This window comes from Equus asinus, chromosome 5, assembly GCF_041296235.1.
Source record: "Equus asinus isolate D_3611 breed Donkey chromosome 5, EquAss-T2T_v2, whole genome shotgun sequence".
NCBI classification, from domain to species: domain Eukaryota; kingdom Metazoa; phylum Chordata; class Mammalia; order Perissodactyla; family Equidae; genus Equus; species Equus asinus.
The window spans coordinates 105,980,356-106,000,762 of NC_091794.1; the positions used below are offsets into that span (position 1 = coordinate 105,980,356).

Here is a 20,407-nt window from a genome sequence, read left to right on the forward strand (position 1 = left end):
CTGAGAGATTAAGTAACTTGCCTGTGGTCACATGGCTGGCATGCGGCAGAGGAGGATTTTGACCCAGGCGATCTGATCCCAGGGTCTGATTTTGCCAAGACAGCTTCAGGTGTGGAAGTGAGGACTGGAAACCGGCCTAGTCAATCCCAGTTGGTTCTATACTCCTTTAGGGGTTACCTGACTTCCTGAGACCCGGGTTTTGAAAATCTACCACTGCAGCAGAGCCTAGCCCAGTGCCTTGGCACACCTCCCACCCTGTTCCCTGGAATCGTTCTTGGAAATGCTGTGACCTGTAACCTAATCTGCAGGTAGAGACCACTCTGTGTCTACAGTGAATGCCTCCAGAGCTGAGGTGTGTGCTGTCATAGGAAGGCCACAGGCAGAGAGCTGCTTTTCCTCCCTCCTATTGGGAGGTGACACAGAGACAGAAAGGACAGCCTCGATCACTGAATACCATGCCACTCACAGGGTGACTGCCTCCTTTCTCTACAAGGGTGGTGTGGGCCCCTATTGTGCAATCAGCGTGGGAAAAGGCAAAGTCAGACCCCACAGAACGTAGCAAACTGGGCACAAAGGACGACAGCAGAGAGCCATGCAGGGTGGACCTGGACCTGGAAGGACCAGAGAGTCAGGGACAAGTACCTTGGCTGTGGCCAGTTCATGGGCGAGCTCCTGGACTTTCTGCTGCTGCTGAATCAGCAGCTCCTGGACCGAGGCTAAAGTTGTCTGTAACTGAGTCACTGGGAGGAGAGAGCAGTGCATCTCCGTTAAATGATACACACCGATTCTTCCTTCTCTCTGTCCACACACCTTAAGCTGCTGCATCTAATTTATCTGCAGACATCCCCTCCACCCGTGTAATTTATCTGCACTCTGGGTAATCCACCTGCACTGCATCTAACCTCTAGTATTTCTACTTTATCTTCCTATTGTGTTGTTGTCCATGGTCAACAGTATATCCGTCCAAAACCTCTCCCCTCTAATTATATCTGCTCATGATTTGCTTGGCTCTTCCAACTTCTGTAACGTCTGCATCCCTCATCTCACGGGCCTCGCTGTGTCTTTATGGAACTCACGGAAAGCCTCCAACCCTGGAAGAGACACATCTCAGGTCTCCACAATAGCCAGGAGTGGTTAAAAACTGCAAATCCCATTTCCCCACTGCTCCTTCCTACCCTCTCCACTCAACCCAAGGAGGCTAGAGCTCCCCAGTGTCATGTGACCTTGCCTGGGCCTTGGGGCCACCACCACACCACCAGGTTTTGGAGTGCTTTGCAAATGGGCCCCGGAGGGACAGACTGCTGCCTGGGGCAGCGGCTCTCTCACTTGCCTGAGTTTTTAGATTCAGAGCCTCCACCTAGTAAACAAGTTTATAAAGGAGAAAAGCCACCTCTGGTGCGACAGGTCCCAGCTAATCTGGACCATCATTGGGGCACTGGGTAATGAACGCAAGCCTGGTGGAGTCGATGACAGAGGAGGTGGCCGGGGTCCCGGGAGCCACAGTAATTACAGCCTCTCTTGACCCCGTGTTGGATTCTTAGAGGGAAGGGGGGAACTCGCTGAAAACCCCCCTGAAAACCTCATAGAAGCAGAAATTAAAAATGAACTTTACAGCCCTTAGAAAGGCTGTCATTTTATTCCCCTTATTAATATTCTGAGGTTGGGAGCCTTTCCGTAAAAACATAATTAATTGAGGCCGCGCCGACAGTAAACAAGCAATTTCAAATTAAACCGAAATGACGGCGGCTTCATTTGCAAATGTGAACAGATTCTCAGAGCAGATAAATGAAGTCACCACATAAAGTGGAGACGGAGGGGCAAGGGGAGGGGGCAGAGAAGGGGCTGCTTGGAGAAGGCTCTGAGGGGTGACTTGATGGAGTCATTAATCTTTACCTGTCTGTGCCACGCTGCCACTCAGCTCCGAGAGACTTGCCTCCATCCTCTCCAGCTGCTTCCTGTCCTCTCGGCCGCCCATGATGAGGGGGAGCAGGTATTTCTACAAGAAGCAGGGTGGGCGTGAGGAATGGGCACATACATGGGGTTATCCTGCAACAATCTCTGAAATTCTGCGGACCAACTTTCTCTCTGTCACCCCGGGGTTTTGAAAACTCTGGGCAAACACCGTAAATGAACAAGATATTCAAAAGTTACAGACTTCAATTACAACCATGTGAAAATTCTGTCTGAATAAGGACCAGGGAATAGGGACACAAAAAATCAATGTGATCTATTGTGATGGAGAATTCTTCGTTCATTTCTTAGTTTTCTTATGGTGCTACATATAATACTTCTGCAACAAAAATATTTAAAATTCTACTTTAAAAGTTGTAAGATAAAAACGTTGAAGGTTATATAAGAAAGTGATACCACTGGTGGCCTCCACGGACCAGTGGGTAGGGAAGCTTTTTACTGTATACGTTTCTAAACCTTTAACATTTTGAAGCATGTGAATGAATTATCCATTCAGAAGTAAATGAATAAAATTAAATAGGCAAAAAATTATTCGAGAAACTAGATGAAAATCCACAACAGATTTCTGGGACCTTTGGTTCTTTTACTGGGGGGTAATATACGGATATTCTGAGGCCATCAAAAGAAGTCACCTCAGTCTTTTTCTAAGCTAAGCCTTGAATCCTCAGAACAAGCTTCCTTCGGATAAGAGCCAAATACGGTCAAATTCCCCCAGAACTGAGACACGGGGGCAAAAGGGAGAGGAAGGGGCAGAACCAGAAGAAACTGACCATGGGGGAAAAGGAAGCTGACGCTGCGAGGCAATCAAACGAGGGAGCCAGGCTGTGGGGAGCCCAGACTAGGGGAAGATGAGGGTCTTGGAACATTCAGGAAGAAGGCAGCTGGAAACTGGTTGCCTGCTTTGCGGTATAAAGGGGTGGAAGGTGGGCAATAGGGTGCCCGAGGGGAGAGCTGGATGAAAGAACCTGTGCTCTGAACTCCAAAAGCTCAGGACTTGGCACCCTCCCATTTCAGGAGTGTGAGACCAGTCAACAACTTCAGTGGGATGACACTAAAGGCAGCACAGCGCAGGCCTGGCAGGTGTGACCAAAGGAGAACTTTGGTTCCTACTCCATTCGGGGCCCAGATAGGAAAAAAGACAGCAACTTATCCATTAAGCTTTCCGTACTGGGGAAGGAAAAGGATGTCTCTCACAGGGGTTTGTGGGAGAACTCATCTCAAGAGCCACTCTAAGTGAGGATCGTTATTTAGCATACGGGTAGACGCACTCTCTATTTTGCAAAGTGCTTTCCAACCACCACGTGAGTTATTACCCACAACTGGGCTGAAACTCATCAAATGCAGCCTTAGTTCCAGGTTGAAAATTTCCTAAGAATAAAAGTCAAGAAATTCTTATATATGTAACGAACTAAAAATTCCATTTCTGAGATCAGAAATGCCAAGGGAAGGAGCACATACGCAACCCCAGCCTAAATCTTTCCCTATTTATAAAACAAGAAGACAGTTTCTTACCTCTTTTTTTTTTTTAATTTAAAGAAACTATTAGCAGGTGTTTTAGTGGCTCTCTTGTCACCACTGTGACTGATCTTCCAAAGTCTCTTTTCTTTTTTAAACCAGAGAGTGAAGATCAGAGCTTCATGGAAACAACTGATGATCTCTCTGCTTTGCTCCCAGGGCAGCTACACTCTCCGTTTCTACCAGATCACAGCCCGTCGGAGGGCAGCCGTGTGACGATTAGGTACTGCTTAGGAGAGCCGGGACGTTAATTTGAGAATTGCGACGTAGCATTTTATTCTTCTTGGTGATTGTATGCAGTTAAGTGACTGGAAATAGGCTTTTAGTACACAAGGTATGGGGAGGCATGGGGTGAGAGGGAAAAGTCCCAGGACCCAGAACATGGTGCCTCTGGATTTCTGACACGGAAATGTCCAACTCCAAGAATAGCTGTTACACTGAAAAAATTATAATCTGCTACAACTCTGTCATTAGCTTTTGCACTAAGTCAAAAATTAAGAACCTCAGATTGCACTGTTCAAACATGTTTCACATACATACTGAAAGTTACAGCAGTGAGACTGGGTACTCATTCACATTCTTTTTAAAAAGTCTGTAAACAAGGGCTGGAGCTGCAGGCGGCAGCAGAAGGAAAGGGGCTTCTCTCCAGGGCCAGCATAGGGTAAGTCCTCTGGCCACTGTTTCATCTCATCTCTGGGGACCTACCCTGGCTCTGCATCTTCTGGAAAAGACTCATTTGTTTCAGATCAACATTAGGATCTGGTAGTTAGTATCTGGAATCAAGGAAGTAAATGCTCACTTCATGCCTGCAGTTCTGCTGTAAGCAGTGAACTCTGGGATCCTGACAGTTGACCATGGAGTCTGGGAAAAAATCCTAGATTTATATAGATGCCAATACAATACATAGGAGACAAAAAGTAGATCCCATAAATATGATCACACTGGATTCTCAAAGCTAGTTTTAAATACTAAGATAGAACAATAGCACAGAGAGTGCTTCCCAGGTGCCAGGCACACAGCACTTTCCAAAGCAGCACCAACTCCTTTCAGCTCCACAGCAGCCTCAGGAGGCAGGCACTACTGTCCCCATTTTACAGATGAGACCACAGAGCCTGTGATCACACAGCTACTAAGTGGCAGAGCCAGGATGCAACACAGGCAGCTGGGCTCCAGTGTCCACGCTCTTAACCATCATGTCATTCCGTCTCTCAAAGATTTACGGACTGCTCTTGATGTGCCGGCACTCTTCTAAGCACTGACGTGGCTTGTCCATCAATGGGTCCCACAGTCACCCTGCAGAGCAGGGACTTTGAGGAGAAGTGCCAGTAGATGAGGCAGTGTCTGAACCTACCAAGTGCACCCATGCAGGTGGAGGCAGGACCTGGACTGGAGCCAGACGTCCTCCTCCAGAGTGTGTTTCTCAGTACACCCTGCCCCTACAAAAACCCCCTCCTGCCATCACACTCCAGGGCTGAGGGCCTCTCCCCAGACAAACCTCCAGATGGGGGGCAGGGGGGACAGGGCTGAAAGCCAAGGCGGGGCCACAGGGAAGAGCAGGCTTACCTTGTACAGCTGGTGAAAGCCGAATGCAATTCCTGCCATGATGATAGCCAAGGCGCCATAATCTCTCCACCGGGAACCCCCAGGGCCTATGGTTGGGAGAAAAGACACAACAGGAGAAAAGGCACTTGTACTCAGTCTCGTCCCTCATAGTAATGGATCAGCAACTGCGACACACAACCGTAGCAGACAGACTGTGACTGTCAGGAACGCGCTCAGCTGTGTCCCCCTCCTCTCTCCAGCTCCTGGAGCTGTCTGCCTCAACTGTGGCCAGCTGTGTGGAGGTGTCTAGTACGAGGTGAGTCCTAGAGTGGGGAGTCAGGTGGCAGAGGCGATCTGAAGACCCAGGGCATGGTCTCTGCCCTCAAGCAACAAGGATCCAGTGAGGCCGACCTAAACACACTTAGGTATGTATAAATAGACGACCACATGCCCTATTACAGACAGGAACAAGAGCCACTTCAGAACCGGGGAACAGGTGGCAGGATGACATGACACTGCATCATCTGTTTATTCAAAACTTCACGAAGCGCTGACTGTGTGCCTGACGGAGTTGTAGGTGGGGACAGTGGTAACGGGACCCTCCTGCCCTGTTCTGTTCTGACCTTGAGCCTGGTGGAGAGGAGACACCCTGTGAATGACTGAACAAGGTAACTCCAAAGAGTGATCAAGAATGCCAAACAGGGTGATGCGAGAGTGCGGAGGGCAGGAGAGGGCAGCCAGGGGTCGGCAGGGCCTCGGAGGAGGCGGATGCCCAGACCTGTGCAGTCCTGGGGACAGAGTGCTCCAGGCAGGGGACGAGCAGGGCAAAGGCCAGGGTTGACCTGTGCTCAAAGGAGAGTGCGGCCGGGTGAGCATCAAGCCCTCCCCAAAGGGGAGACCGGCAAGCACAGAGAGGGAAAGGCGCGGCCAGGTGGAGAGTGTGCCCAAGGGACCTGAGCGTCATTTCACGAGCAGTGGGTCACTGAAGGCACTGCGTAAGGGAGAGGCATGGTCAGCCGTTTTAGGAGACTGCACAAGGGAGGGCACACCACAGGTGGGAAGAGGGAAGGCCACAAAACATAACAGGGACTGGGATTAGGACAGAAATGTCTCAGGAAAACAGCATGCTGCGGCTGGGGGCGGGGGGCAGGCCAGAAACGGGCAGGCAGTCTTCATGGAGGAGCAGCTCCCGGCCCTGTGCTCTGCAGAACAGCATGTACGAAGCTCCCCCAACTCCTGAAGGAAATGCCAGTTCCACAAGAGGAGAGGTGAGTTTTCTACTTCATAATCTTTCCCACGTACTGTTTACAAAGTGCTTTCATGTCCATAATCTTATCTGACGCCCCAGCGACTCTGTGAGGCACACAGGAAAGCAGCATCTCCATTTTGAACATCCATCTGGAGCTGCCATGTCCAGGTCACCCAGCGCGGCACTCTGCCTCCTCTCAAGGGATCTGCCATTGTGGGGCACGGGCCACTGTTCCCACAACTGTCAGCGGCGTGGGACATGGGTCAGTCTGTGGAATCAGACCACGGTGCCCGTGGAAAGTGACCCAGAGGCACCCACTCAAGGCATGCTGCTATGACAAGGAACTGGGATTTAGAAGTGAATTTGGGAGAGACAGGTGAAGAAGGAAGAGCAACAGCACTCCCGAAGCTTTTGAAAGGAGCACCCCAACTCAGCTGAGCAAAGCCGAAGTACTGTCAGCCTTCACCTCTCACCTGGGCCTGCAAGCTCTGGAGGTACCACCTGTCGCGTCCTGGAGTTTCATGACCAAAGGAAAGAAGGAGAGGGCCAGTTCTTAAAGCTCAGTGGCAGGATGTGGGCAGGTGGGGAGGAGAGGCTGCTGGCATGCAGCCCAACCAAGAAGATACAAGTGGCAAAAACCTCCAAGGGGGCAAGGGAGACACTCCTTCCTCCCCGAGCCTCTGAGTGGGGCTCTCAGGAGGCAGAGGTTGACAGTGATGGCGGAGCCTGGAAAAGTCTCTCCTTGGTGCACCCCCCCCCCAACACACACTTCTCCCCCTCCACCTGCCCCGCCTGTGGATTCCACACGAGTTTCCCAAGGTGGCCCAGCCCCAGTGTGTCCTGCACAAACTATAACCAACAGGTAGCCTCTCTCACAGTCCTCAAGTCCCTTTTCTGGTTTAGTTTTTGAATAGGTAACACACCCATGTGCTCAAAACATCGCAGAGCATATGTCAGTCTACTGCAAACAGGCTCCCTCCACCACCAACAGCCTCTGTCAGGTTTCCTGTTTATCCTGCCAGAGAATTTTCATGCACAAATAAGGCAACACAGACATCTATTGTTTTCCTTCTCTTCTCCTATTTCTCATTCTTCTTTTTCCTATAACTGCATAATATTCCATTTAACAATTCCCTGTTGATGGACATTTAGATTACTTCCAATCTTTTACTATCCCCACAATACTACCATCAGTGCCCGTGCACAGATATCATTTCATGTACATGTGCATCCGTAAACGTGAATTCCTAAGAGGCTGGGACAGAGGTATACGCATTTGCAGCTTTGAGACATACTGTGAAATGCCCTCCGCGGGGGTGACCCAGTTCATCGCCATCAGCCATGCACATGAGAGCCTGCTTGCTCACAGCTACTCCAACGTAATGGGTTAATCACACGCGTAGATTTCTGCCAATACTAGAGCAGAAAAATAGTACTTGACTCTAGTGCTAATTTGCGTTTATCTTATTACTGAGTGTCTTCTCATCTGTATTTCCTTTTCAGTGTGCTGTGTACGGTTCCTACTTTTCTCGATTTATCGATTTTCTTATTAATTTATAGAAACTTTTAGATAGCAGGGAAATTAGCCCTTTGTCTATGATAGGAGTTGCAAAAATATTTCTCATTTATTTTTCTTTTGACTCTGCTTATGGTGTTCTATGGCATGCAGGTGTTTTTCATGCTTATATAAATTATCAATCTCTTCTTTTATGGGCTCTGGGTTACGGCAAGCCAGGACTTCCTCACTCCCTCTCAGACTGTGTAGACATGTTCAGGCGTCACGTCTAAGAAACCATCTCCGGAAGGGAGCTCTGCCACTTTGACCCCATCTGATGCAAACTTACTTAGATAAGCAAGCACCACTCATCAAACTGAGCCTGGAGGCCCTGAGTCCCAGGAATGCGCCTCTTCTATCTCATTCCTAGCCTCCTCTGCTCTGAGTGCTGTGACGCAAAATCCAACATTTAGTGCAAGTTCATTTTTAGGAGGAAAAAGTGAAGCTAGAGTAACACTGACACTCTTCTAGAGAGTCACTGCTCAGGAGGGCTTTAATCCACACCCAGAACACCCAGCTGTTCTGCCAAAACTCTCAGAGAGAGCATCTTCAAAATGAGAACATGTCCAGAATATTCTATTCCCCACTAATTTCTCAAAAACCCACTAAAGATCTTACAAGAAAATAGCTGAAACCAGCTAAAAACTGGATCAGACCCCGAAGTCTGCTGCATCCTTCTTTCCTGCAAACATACTGTGCCTTGAGAAGCACAACCTCTCACTCTGGGGACCGGAGCCGCCGAGGCTGAACAGATGCCAGCAGCTCAGGGGTCCAAGAACCAGGATCCCTCCTACAGATGCTCCCATCATCCCAGAGCCCTGACCTCCTCAAGCACCAAGAAACACCTGTGGCTCCCTGCTGGCCTCACCCTTCACCCCCACTGCTCCTCATTCCTGCATGCTCGCATTAAGAACATTTTATTGCCCCCTGGTTTTCATTATTAATGAAAAGGGACCAGAATGATCTTTCCTAAAGTTCAGAGAGTCTATAAAGACAAGAAGCTGAAATGCCATTTTACTCGTTTTGGAGATGTGTGATACAATTCTGTCTTGTGGCAAAATGAAAAAAAGAGAAAAACAAAGATGGAGATAACTCTTATCCACTGCCCAGCTTTCAAAGGGTAACAGACCACAGCTACAGAGAAAGCACTTGGCATGACCCGAAACTGGCTCAAACTCTCAGCCACAACCACCTGGAGTCCTTGCCCCTGCCCACCATGGGGCCAATTTCTTCCAAGGCCCATGCAGACCTCCACAATGGCACTGAGAGCAGAACACCTGGAGCTATGGCCTCGCTTGTCACCATGCTCCCTGAATGTCCAGAACTATACAGTCAAGGGCAGAAAATGGGGCCAGTCACTCTTCTGCTCTAGCTCGAAAGTAAAGGAAATGGAATGAACATGCTTTTTAAAAACTCCAGTCTGGGAGCAGATGCCTACCTGCAGATGAGGCAGACAAGAGGCAAGCAGGCAAGAAGCCTCAGATCTGAGATCCTGGTTCCACACTACTAACCAGATGGTTCCCAAAAACAATCTTCTCTGCTTTTTTTTTTTGAGGAAGATAGCCCTGAGCTAACATCTGCTGCCAATCCTCCTCTTTTTGCTGAGGAAGGCTGGCCCTGAGCTAACATCCGTGCCATCTTCCTCTACTTTATACGTGGGACACCTACCACAGTAGGGCTTGTCAACCAGTGCCATGTCTGCACCCGGGATCCGAACCAGATAACTCCGGGCTGCCAAAGCGGAACGTGTGCACTTAACCACTGAGCCACTGGGCCAACCCCCATTCTTCTCTTGTTATTAGGCACAAACCACTTGACTGAAGGTGGCAGAGCTTTGCTAGATTGAAAGAACCCAGGCACGATGACACTTTTACTGTCATTCAGATTCAAATTATCCACAGCACCTTCCCAACAGGCTCGGTCAGCTAACTGGCTGAATGGCACAGTACTTTACCAACATACCACATCTCTGGTGTCTCATGAAGGATAAACAGACAGTCGACTGTGGCAATAATTCTCATCCTGCACACCTGAGCATTTCTGAGACCGCCCTATGCCTTAGGCTGCAATGGGGTCAGAAGACAAATTGTTGTAGGGAGAAGAGTGTAGAGCTCTTTGAAACTCAACACCTTTCTTACCCTTCCAAGGACTCCATCAACTAGCCTGAGCTCTGACAGTCTCCATGGAGGTCTGCCTGCCCAAAGGCTCAGGTTTCAGTTGAGTCCACTGTAAAGGAGACCATGTCAGAGGCAGGAGAGCTGCACCTCCATGGTTCCTTAACCATTCCCTGAACACCAACGAAACCAACATTACTCAGTTCCTTTAGTTATATCTCCGTTAACCAAGAACTTCTCACCTAGCAGGCGAGAACAAGCATCAACAAGTAGGAACATATGCGAGGCACTGGGAATCGTGCATACAATACAGCAATGTCGAGCTTGAAACCACCAAGTCAGAGACTCATTGACATCACAGAAATCTCACAATCCAGTAAAGATTCATCAATAACAAAGAGCTGAAGCTGTAACGAAATCCTTCTGCTGGGACAATCCGCACCCAGTGAGTGCTAGCTGACAACAGGGAAAAACTATCACGTCCTTGAAAGGCTGGCAGCCCGAGCACAGGGCCAGGCAGTGGCAGAAACCAGGCAACCCTACCTGTGGTCCCCTCCACACTCATCAAGGCTGGAGCCGTGAGTTCACACTGTGGTGTATCTAGCTTCTCAAGTCATCCCATTAGCTTTGTTTGGAAGCGACCCTGAAAATTAAATGATAAGACAGGTTCATCCACAGTGAGGTCCTGGAATCAAGCCAATCCGCCAGATCAGTGCTTGGTACAGCACCGAGTTGCTAGGCTAAGTGCACAGAGAGACTGGTGACCAGTGAACGGTACTACAGGTTGAGATGTGGAGGGCTGGCCACAGCGCAGGGGGCATGCTGAAGCACAGGGCTGTGGATGGCTGGCAGTGGTCAGAGAGACAAACCGACCCGGAGCGCAGCAGCTAGAAAAAGAACAGCTCTGCTCTGAACAGAAGTGCCTGCACAGCATATAAGGCAAAGGCCCCACAGCAGCCCAGCAGCAGCCTCATCTGAAAATCCAGGGGCTGTCTTCCTGTGAACATCCTGTGAAAGACGATCTTTTCCACGTCTCATGAGCTGCGATGCTATCAGCAGTGTCATCGTTAGGCAGGAAGGACACTGAGTGGCATATCTATATTCTCACTCACAGATTAAAAAATATGAGCTCTAATTAAACTCTAAGAATTCAGAAGAGTCCAGGAACAGACCCATGCTTATACGGTCAACTGATTTTTGACAAAGAGGCCAAGGTAATTCTATGGGGAAAGGATACTATTTGCAACAATTGTGCTGGGACAATGGGATAGCGGTAGAGAGAAAAAATAAACTTCAACCCTCACCTTACACCATACCCAAAAAGTAACCCCAAATGGATCATACACCTAAACAAAAAAGTAAAAACTATAAAGCTTCTGTAAGAAAATAGAAAACACGGAAGAAAATCTTTGCAACCTTGGGTTAGGCAAAGATATCTTAAGATTCAAAAAGCATAAACTATAAAAGGAAAACAAAAGTGATAAAATGGACATCATCAAAATTTTAAACTTTTACTTTTCAAAAGGCACTGTCAAGAAAACGAAAAGGCAAGTCAGAGGCAGGGAGAAAATGGCTGCAAAACATATATCTGATAAAGGACTTGTAACCAGGTACATAAAGAGCTTTCACAACTCAATAATTAAAATACAAACAAGGTGATTTTAAGGAAAGATTGGAAGAGATACTTCACAAAAGATATATGAATGGCCAACAAGCACATGAAAATATGCTTGACATCATTAGTCATTAGAGAACTACAAATTAAAAGTACAATGAGATTCTATTACATGTACATTATAATGGCTAAACTTAAAAACCAAGAATACCAAGTGTTGACAAGGATGTGGAGTAACAAATTCTCAGACACTGCTGATGAGAATGTAAAATGTGCAACCATACTGGAAAATAGTTTTACAATTTCTTATAAAGTTAAACATACACATAACATGTGGCTAAGGCCTTCCACTCCTAGGTATTTACCTAAGAGAAAGGAAAGCATATGTGCACACAAAGCCTTATACACGAATGTTCTTGGCAGCATTATTCACCATAGCCCCAAACTGGAAACAAGCTAAACAACTATCAATGGTCAAAAGATAAACAAATTGCAGTACATCCATACAATGGAATAACAGGAGTTAGCAAGCTGCCCAGTGGGCCAAGTCCCACCTCAGGCTGCTTTATTCAGCTGTGAGCTCAGAACAGTTTCTATATTTTTAAAGGATTGTGAGGAGAAGAGGGGTGGAGGGTTAGGGGGACTATGTGACAGAAACATGTAGCTCACAAAGTCTAAAATATTTACTACCTGGTTTTATTTACATATATATATACACACACATATAATATACATAAAATATATATTTATCTCAATATGGATCAATCTCAAAAGCATTATGTTATGGCAAAGAAACCAGACACAAAAGACTATATGCTGTATGATTCCATTTACATGAAATTTTCTAAAAGGCAGGACTTCAGAGCAAAGTAAACAGAGAGCAGACTGTTGGTTGGCAGTGCTCTAAACTGATTTTTGAGTGCATCACTTGGTAAAGTTACTAAAAAAATCACTGAATTGTACGATTGAAATGGGTGAGTTTTATAATATGCAAAATACACTTCAATAGCTTTGTTTAAAAAATAACTTTTTATAAAGAAGAGTCTAGAAATAGACCGATGCATATATTTTCCCATATAGGGACAAACGAACCTTGACCTTCACATTGTACCATACACAAAAGTTAACTGAGAATAAATCACAGATCTCAACATAAAAGCTAACACTATAAAACTTGTAGAAGAAAACATAGGAGAAAATCTTTCTAACTTTGGGGTAAGCAAAGGCTTCACATGACAGGACACAAATACCAAGAACTGTAAAACAAAAAAAAGATAAATGGATGTCATCAAATTTAAAATCTTTCACTTTTCAAAAGGCAATGTAAAGAGAAAGAAAAAGCTAGCCCCAGACTGGGAGGAAATACTAACAATAAATATATCTGACAAAGAACTTGAATCCAGAATATGTAAAGAGCTCTTTCAACTCAACAAGACAATGACAATTAAAAATGGGCAAAAGACTAGAACAGACACTTCAAAAGAGAAGACATGCAAATGGACAATAAGCATGTAAAAAGATGCTCAACATTATTAGTCATCACAGAAATGTAAACCCAAACCACTATGAGATACCACTACACACACATTAAAATAGCTAAAATTACAAAGACTGAGGATACTAACTGTTAGTGAGAGCACGGCGCTCTCATATACCTTCCTGACGGGAATGCAAAACAGCACAACCACTTTGGAAAACAGTTTGGCAGTTTCTTATCAAGTTAAACATATACTTAACACATAACCAGTAACTCTACTCCTAGGCATTTAAGAAAATAAAGATAAGAGAAATAAAACAAAGACTTATACATGAATGTTCAAAGAGCTTTTCTGTAATGGCTCCGAACTGGAAACAACCCAAAGCCCCTCAACTGGTGAAAGGACAAACTGTGTGTCTGTGCCACGGAATACCAGTCAGTCACAAAAAAGAAGGAACTTCTGTGCGCACAGCTCAGATGAATCTCAAAAACACTATGCTGAGCAAAAGATACCAGATAGGAGAGGGTACACACACTGTATGATTCCATTTTTATAAAATGCCAGGAAAAAGAAGTCTAGTTGGAAGCAACAGAAAGCAGACCAGTGGTTGCCCCAGAGACAAGGTGGGGTGGGATTGGCTGGGAACCAGGCACAGGGAACCTTTTGGGGTATTGGAAATGTTCTACAGTGTGGTGATGGCTACATGGGGGTGTGTACACTTCTCAAAACTCAAATTGTACAACTAAAATGGGTGCATTTTGTTTTATGTAAATTATACTTCAATGAAGCTTTTTTAACGTCTGTTCAGAGTTAAAAAAAAAAAAAAAAAAAAAAAGAGCTAAAGGAAGTCAGCAGTGATTGAGAAAAATATCCAGGATGGTGGGCTCTAAGTTCTTCCTCTGCTCAGTTAGCAGCTAAGACAAAGGGAAGAAGCGCAACCTGAGAATCCTAATTCAACTTTTTAAAATGTACCCTGTAATATTTGATACATACAAAAGAATATAACATTTATATAAGTTATGAAGCATGACAATAAAATTAGCAATCCTAAACCCACCTACCTTACCAGCTAAAACTTTCCAAACACCTCTGAAGCTAGCCACTTGTTTCTCTCCACCCAGAGGAAACCATTATCCTGAATTTTCTGTTCTAACGCAAACTTTCTATGGGATATGAAAAGCTAGGAACATGCCCCACCAGAACAAGAACTGCATTTCTCACTGGCTCCTGCAGAGAGGTATGGTCATATGGTTGAGTTCCAGCCAATGGGGAGAAAGTGGAAGTGATGTGGGCAGTTTCCACGGGGTGTACCTTGGAAGATGGCTTGTCCTTTTCCTTTCTTCTCCCCATTCTTGCTGTTGGACCGCAGATGGGAGAGTGAGAGCTAGAGCAGTCAAACTGAAGCACAAGATGGATGCCATCCAGGTGTCAGGGATGCAGAGCAATGAGAGGAGCTGGTCCCTGAAGACCACAGAGCCACCACAGCAGCCTGAACTGCCTACATTTACATAACAGAGAGATATTCTTCTATTTTGTTTAAGCTACTCTTATTTTCAGTTTTCTGTTATTTGTTGCAGAATCTTATAAAACACAGGCTGCATTGTCAGCCCAGCCATAATTCAAGCCACCACCAACACCAAAGACTCTTTCAATGGCCTAAGAAACCTAAGGAAAGGATTTCTTTACTCAGTTCTTTCCTGTAACACATGCCCTCTTCAATACTCACGGATAGTGTTTATTCACACTCACATGACACGACACAAGGTGTAACACAAAACAGACAGGGTGCTGGCCCTTGAAAAGCTGCCATGCTAAACCAGTCACATGGACAAAAGAAGAAAAAATACAATTTCCTCAAATCACAGAAACACTTTCTGCATATACAAACCGGTAACTTTTATGAAGCAAAAAGTGAAATTTGTGTGCTAAATTGGCAGAGAGAAACGGAAGCGAGAGAAATAGGAGAAAGCCGTGACTTTTCATTTCCTGGTAGGAAGGCAGAGGCAGTCCACAGGCACCTGTGACTCCCAGCCCCTTCTACAAGCACTCCCATTGTCCCTAGCCCCAGGTCCTTGCTGTACCCTCTCTGCAGTGATGCTCTCCTTTCCGCCTCTGGGCGGCCACAGCGTCCTGGCTCTCAAAGCTCAGTTCAAGTCCTGCCTCCTCCATCCAGCCTCACCTAAGACTAGTGCCCTGGGAGTTTCCTTTATCACAAATTCTGATAGCTCTCACCATTCTCAACATACAAGGTGGCATGGTTAGTCTTGGCTGTACTTCCCCAAGTGCTGGACGTCCCACTACGTTAAAGGGTAGCCTCCTGAAGGCAGGCCTGTCCTCTACTTCTGCAGCCTGCACAGCTGAGCACACGGAAGCCCTCACTGATTGGCTCCCTAGACAGCTCCCCTACATTGATGGTATCACACACCAGCCTTTCAATTCTCAAGCACATTTCCACCACCATTTATTCATTCAACAAGCGTTTCTAGAACAGCAGCTAAGTGAGAGCCTTGGGTCATAGATTTAAAAAAAAAAAAAAAAAAAAGCCTTTAGCTCAAGAAACTCCCAGTCTAACAGAGAAGACACAAATAAACATTTAAGGGTACTGTAGGGGGGAGCAGGGGACTGAGAAAGCCACAGGGAACCTCCATCCTAGTCAGAATACAGGCACTGGAAAGAGTCCCTGGAAGAGCCAACAGCTGCCCCCGACCTTGAAGAACAGCAATGAGCTGGCCAGGCAGAGAAGAGTGAAATGGCATTGCAGGCAGAGCATCTGGACCACTGCCTCATCCACACCCTCCTAGGCCGTCTTCCTTAATTCCCCACGCAGCACCTGCTCAGATGATATGAATAATTTTAATATTAGTCTAACAATAATATGGTCAGATAGGCAATACAGTCCCCAAAATAATTAGATGATGCAATTCAAAGTAAAAAAAAAACCAATGTGCTTTATGGGGCCGGCCCAGTGGCAAAGTGGTTAAGTTTGCGCGCTCTGCTTCAGTGGCCGAGGGTTTCACTGGTTTGGATCCTGGGTGTGGACATGGCACTGCTCATCAAGCCATGCTGAGGCAGGAGTCCCACACAGCACAACTACAAGGACCTGCAACTAGAATATACAACTATGTACTGGGAGGCTTTGGAGAGAAGAAGAAAAGAAAAAAAGAAAAAAGACTGGCAAGAGATGTTAGCTCAGGTGTTAATCTTAGAAAAAACAAAACAAAGCAATGCGCTTTTTGACTGTCCTCCACCATGGTGATGACCTGACTGCCGCTTCCCTCTTGGGTCATCTCTTCTGACACCCCTATCCTAAGCTCCAGCCGCTCTGAACATCACATGGTTTCACATCCATGTGCCTTTGTCTTAGCCTGGATGCTCTGGTCCACCTGTCTGGCCACTGAACCAATCATGCTCCAGATCCAGTTAAACATCTCCCTTCGCCCTGTCAGTGCCACTGTCTCCACCTGGGCTCACCTGATAGGCACTGCTGTGTTTGTGTAACTGCCTTTCCTACTAGACAGGAAAAACTGGGGAAGAGTGACGAGGTCTTATGAATCTTTTCATCCCAGGGGTCCAGCACAGTGCCTGGCACATAGCAGGTACTCAATAATAAGGGCTTGCTTAATTAGCTAATGAAGACAATCAAGGGTAAGTCTATGTTACTAAACAGGGCTATAAAAGGAACAAACTGAGAAAGAACACTCTCTCAGGATTTCTAATCAAACATCAAAGCCTTCCACCAACCTCAGATGTTTGCATCCTATTCTAAGAAGAGGCAACTAAAGCTATAGGTCAGTCTTTGAAAGGCCTAAATTGTTCATCAAAAACAGTGAAGGGAAACTATTTAAGCCTAAGAAAAAATTATCCTACAAAATTCACACTGGCCCTGCCTATGTCTCAAAACTACCTTGCTTCTTGTCCTTCTGGGAGGAGAGAAGAAAAATCAGCTTGGAACAAATCAATCAAGCAGGCACTATGTTCAGGACTGTGCTAGGCACTGCACACATACGCACACACTGATTCCTGCTTCAAAGTCGAACAAAGAGAAGCCAAAACTAGAAACAGAGAATGTCAAATTTCCTCTCGAATCCCAGCCTGACTTTTCTGAGTTCTACCCGATTTTCTTTTAAGCTCTGACAACACTGGTTTATTCCCACATCAGGTGACGCCAAGTTTCCCCTCATGTCAACCTCCTACCACTTTCACAAAGCCTTCCTGACTTCTCTAGCCCACATTAATTTTTTCTCTTTTCTGTATTCTTGTGGAATTTCTTGTCTGTGTAATTAATTTTGGCATTAAATCACAATGTCTTATATTATTATTCTTTTCTTAAGAGTTTATCTTCTCTCTCCCAGAGAATGTAAGGTTCTTACAGATTATGCTTTGAATCCCTCACGATACTGTACTGAGCATACAGTAGGTGCTTAATAAATACTGATGAACTGAACTGGTACTATTCTGGCAGGTCTCCATGTACTCTTTGGTGATACTCACATTACTAATAGCTCAAGGTCAACCACATTCACCCAAGAGCAGAGGCATTAAAAGAGGCAACGAGCAGGACATCTGCCACCAAGCAGGAGGGCTGGCAGATCCAGAGGTGACAATCCAGGAACACTGGGCTCCCTGGGGTCGTCTCGGAAAATCTATCCTTCTCCAAGACATGAGCATTTGGGGCTGAGCCTAAAGAATCCCATTTTCTAGGCCTGGGCTCAGAGATGGAATGTCCTTAAAAAGCCAAGAAATGGAAGGGAAGGGCTGCCGGAGCTCCAGATGTAAAATCGGCAGGAACACACATGAATGGAGGCCATAAATCCCTCCCAGGACGCAGACAATGCCTCAGTGATAAGCATGCAGATTGCACACCTAGTTCAGAAACTCCCCTGAGTTTGCTTGTAATTAAGGGGGTTAGAAAGGTAAAAAAAAATATATAAACCCAATTAATCATTTAAATATTTAAAGTCAGATTTTTTCCTCACTCCAGGATTAGTATATTTCATAACGCCAGCAGCAGACAGCCCTGGTTTTTACTGGGGTTCATTTTAGAGCATGTTTAAACTAGTCAGATTGAGTGATGCTTCCAGCAACTAATCGCATGTCAAATAAAAGATATTTTATGTAATAAATTACCGCTACAAGTAATTCAAATGTCATTTATCAGTTTTATTATCAGTCAGGCAAAGTCTTGTTTCTCTATATTAATCAAAATCAAGTTTTTTTTTTTTTTTTTGGAGCAGTTTTGACACCTCTTGGCAAAAGTACAGAAGTGAAGAGGAAGAGTCGACCCCGGAGCTGAAATGAGCCGTGTAACGGCACGAGAAGAAGGAAGCTCCACGGTGACAACTAAAATTTCAGGTATTTAACATTACCATTACCACTGTTTTTATACTAGCGTCACAGCAGGAAGGATTCTGTCTCTAAGAAGATGTATTTTATTTTTAGGGACGAGAGACTCTTAAAAATATTCCTACCTAAATACCTAACCGTGTAATGCTTTTTCTCTGCAAGATCTGGACAGCAGAATGATTTAAATGACTGAACCGCTCTTCCCCATCCCATTCTTTTGTCTCTTTCAGAAAGACTAACAGTTTAACCCTTTGTGCATAGTGAAAGTAGGCAAACACATAATGTTTTAGGCCAATTCTGTGACCAACCAGAACAATTCTTTGTTCTGAGCAAGAAGTTTCCAAGTAGCCAAGAGACCTGTTCCGTATTAAGCCATGGAGAAAACAGCTGGAATAGAACAGATGTGCATCTTAGAAAATTCTGCACCCCAGCTGCCACTGCCCGTCCTCAACAAATCCCATTAAACGGCTAGGCCCAGGGACACAACTAAAGAAAAAGTGTGGAGACTTAGCCGTTGGTTAAAAAGAAACATGGAGAGTATGTTTAGCAACCCAAAGCTAACACACTGGATCAGAAAGGATGCTGGCCAGGAAGCAGAAAGGAGTCCCAGGCTGACAAGTAGCTGCTACTGACTCAGTTGCCCCGACAGAAGGCTCACCACTGAGCACTGTTCCTCTCGTCTCAGAGGTCACACAATGCCAGTGGTTTGTTAGACAAGGGGACCACGGATGAGATCAACTTGAGTGTGTGCTACTTGGCCTCATCCATTCAGCCTTATCCAGAAAGCAAAAGAAAGGAGACATCTAAATGAGACCTGTGACACACAAAGCAGATGCTAACCCACTGCCTGGCCCCTGTGCTGTCTATACGATGATGACACTTCCCTAGCTGCAGCGGAGCCAGTGAGGAGGACGGTGAGGCCAGGGCCAAGAGGCAGCTCCAGACCACGTGGGAGAGGCTAGAACAAGTCTGGCATTTTAAATCACACCTTTTAAAATCGGATATCTAACACTGTTTTAAATCATGTTTTGAAAAAATAAAACTTCTGAGATAGACAATTAAAATGTAGGCAATTTACACAAAAGACATTTTGAAATACGGTAGATCCAAGGCTGAGTTACATTGAAGACACAAAACTGAGCTATTTTTCCATTGCTGTGGAGTCAATTTTAACCTTTTCAGACTTTTTATAAGTGACTTAAAGAAGGCGTTCTGGCTGTATTTTGGAGGTGTACATTTATTAGTAGACTGAAGAACCTTTATTCCTAAAACAGCTTTCATTAAAAACAACAAAAACCTCTCGTGGGTCACATTCTTATGCAATAATTAAAAGCTACATCCAAAAACGACCTTTACATTTAATCTGAAATTCTCTAACAGATTGCCACTACATAAATATACATGGTACAGCCAGGACAAGGAAGGAAGGAAGGACGAAAATGGGGAGGGGCCAGCCTAAATCTACTAATATTAACTTTAAAAATAAAATTAGGAGACAAGTTATTCCAGTGAGCAAACGAGAATGCACTCATGAATCAGATCTTCATGTTCTTATCAGTGAAACAGCAACATGCAAAACTGATAAAAGAAAATGGAAATAGAACCAATAAATACTTTCACAGACTCTTGCTTGTAACCAAAATACCTGAAACAGCACAATAAACTCACTTATTCTGGTTTCTTGTCTCTTCCTAAAGCTTTGTCACATTCCTAAAAGTTTGTCTAGAGAGGATTTGGGTGTGTCACATTCTTTTGGAAAAACCTAAGAGCTGTCCACTACTCCCAGTTTCCCCCGGCCTGCTGAGTCTAGGAGACACACGGGAAGCGCAGCTCTTTGGCCAGAGTCCTGAACCCCAATCAAGGTTAAAGCAGGAGTTTGAGTGGGTGACTTACTGTACGGCTGAGAAATGAGGTGAGGGGGTTGGACAGGAACCACCTGTGTGGCTGGGCCCAAGGACGAAGGCTCATCGGCAGCCGTGCCCGACTGCTGGAAAGCCAAATCAATCTCTTCATCCGTCAGCCCTA

The 20,407-nt window shown here is 45.6% G+C and overlaps 1 protein-coding gene across 2 annotated transcripts in view; it reads right to left on the reverse strand.

Annotated features, from left to right (window-relative positions):
* The window catches only part of PEX14 (peroxisomal biogenesis factor 14), a 132,884-nt gene that overhangs the window by 8,533 nt on the left and 103,944 nt on the right, over nucleotides 1–20,407 (reverse strand). Inside the window, exons 4-7 of one of the 2 annotated variants that reach the window (XM_014849815.3) lie at nucleotides 20,276–20,404; nucleotides 5,050–5,135; nucleotides 1,894–1,996; nucleotides 643–740 (exon numbers count right to left, since the gene is read on the reverse strand). In XM_014849815.3, the coding sequence (XP_014705301.1) occupies nucleotides 643–740; nucleotides 1,894–1,996; nucleotides 5,050–5,135; nucleotides 20,276–20,404 (416 nt within the window). The remainder of the gene's footprint in view (nucleotides 1–642; nucleotides 741–1,893; nucleotides 1,997–5,049; nucleotides 5,136–20,275; nucleotides 20,405–20,407) is intronic. The other variant, XM_014849816.3, reaches the window with a different exon arrangement.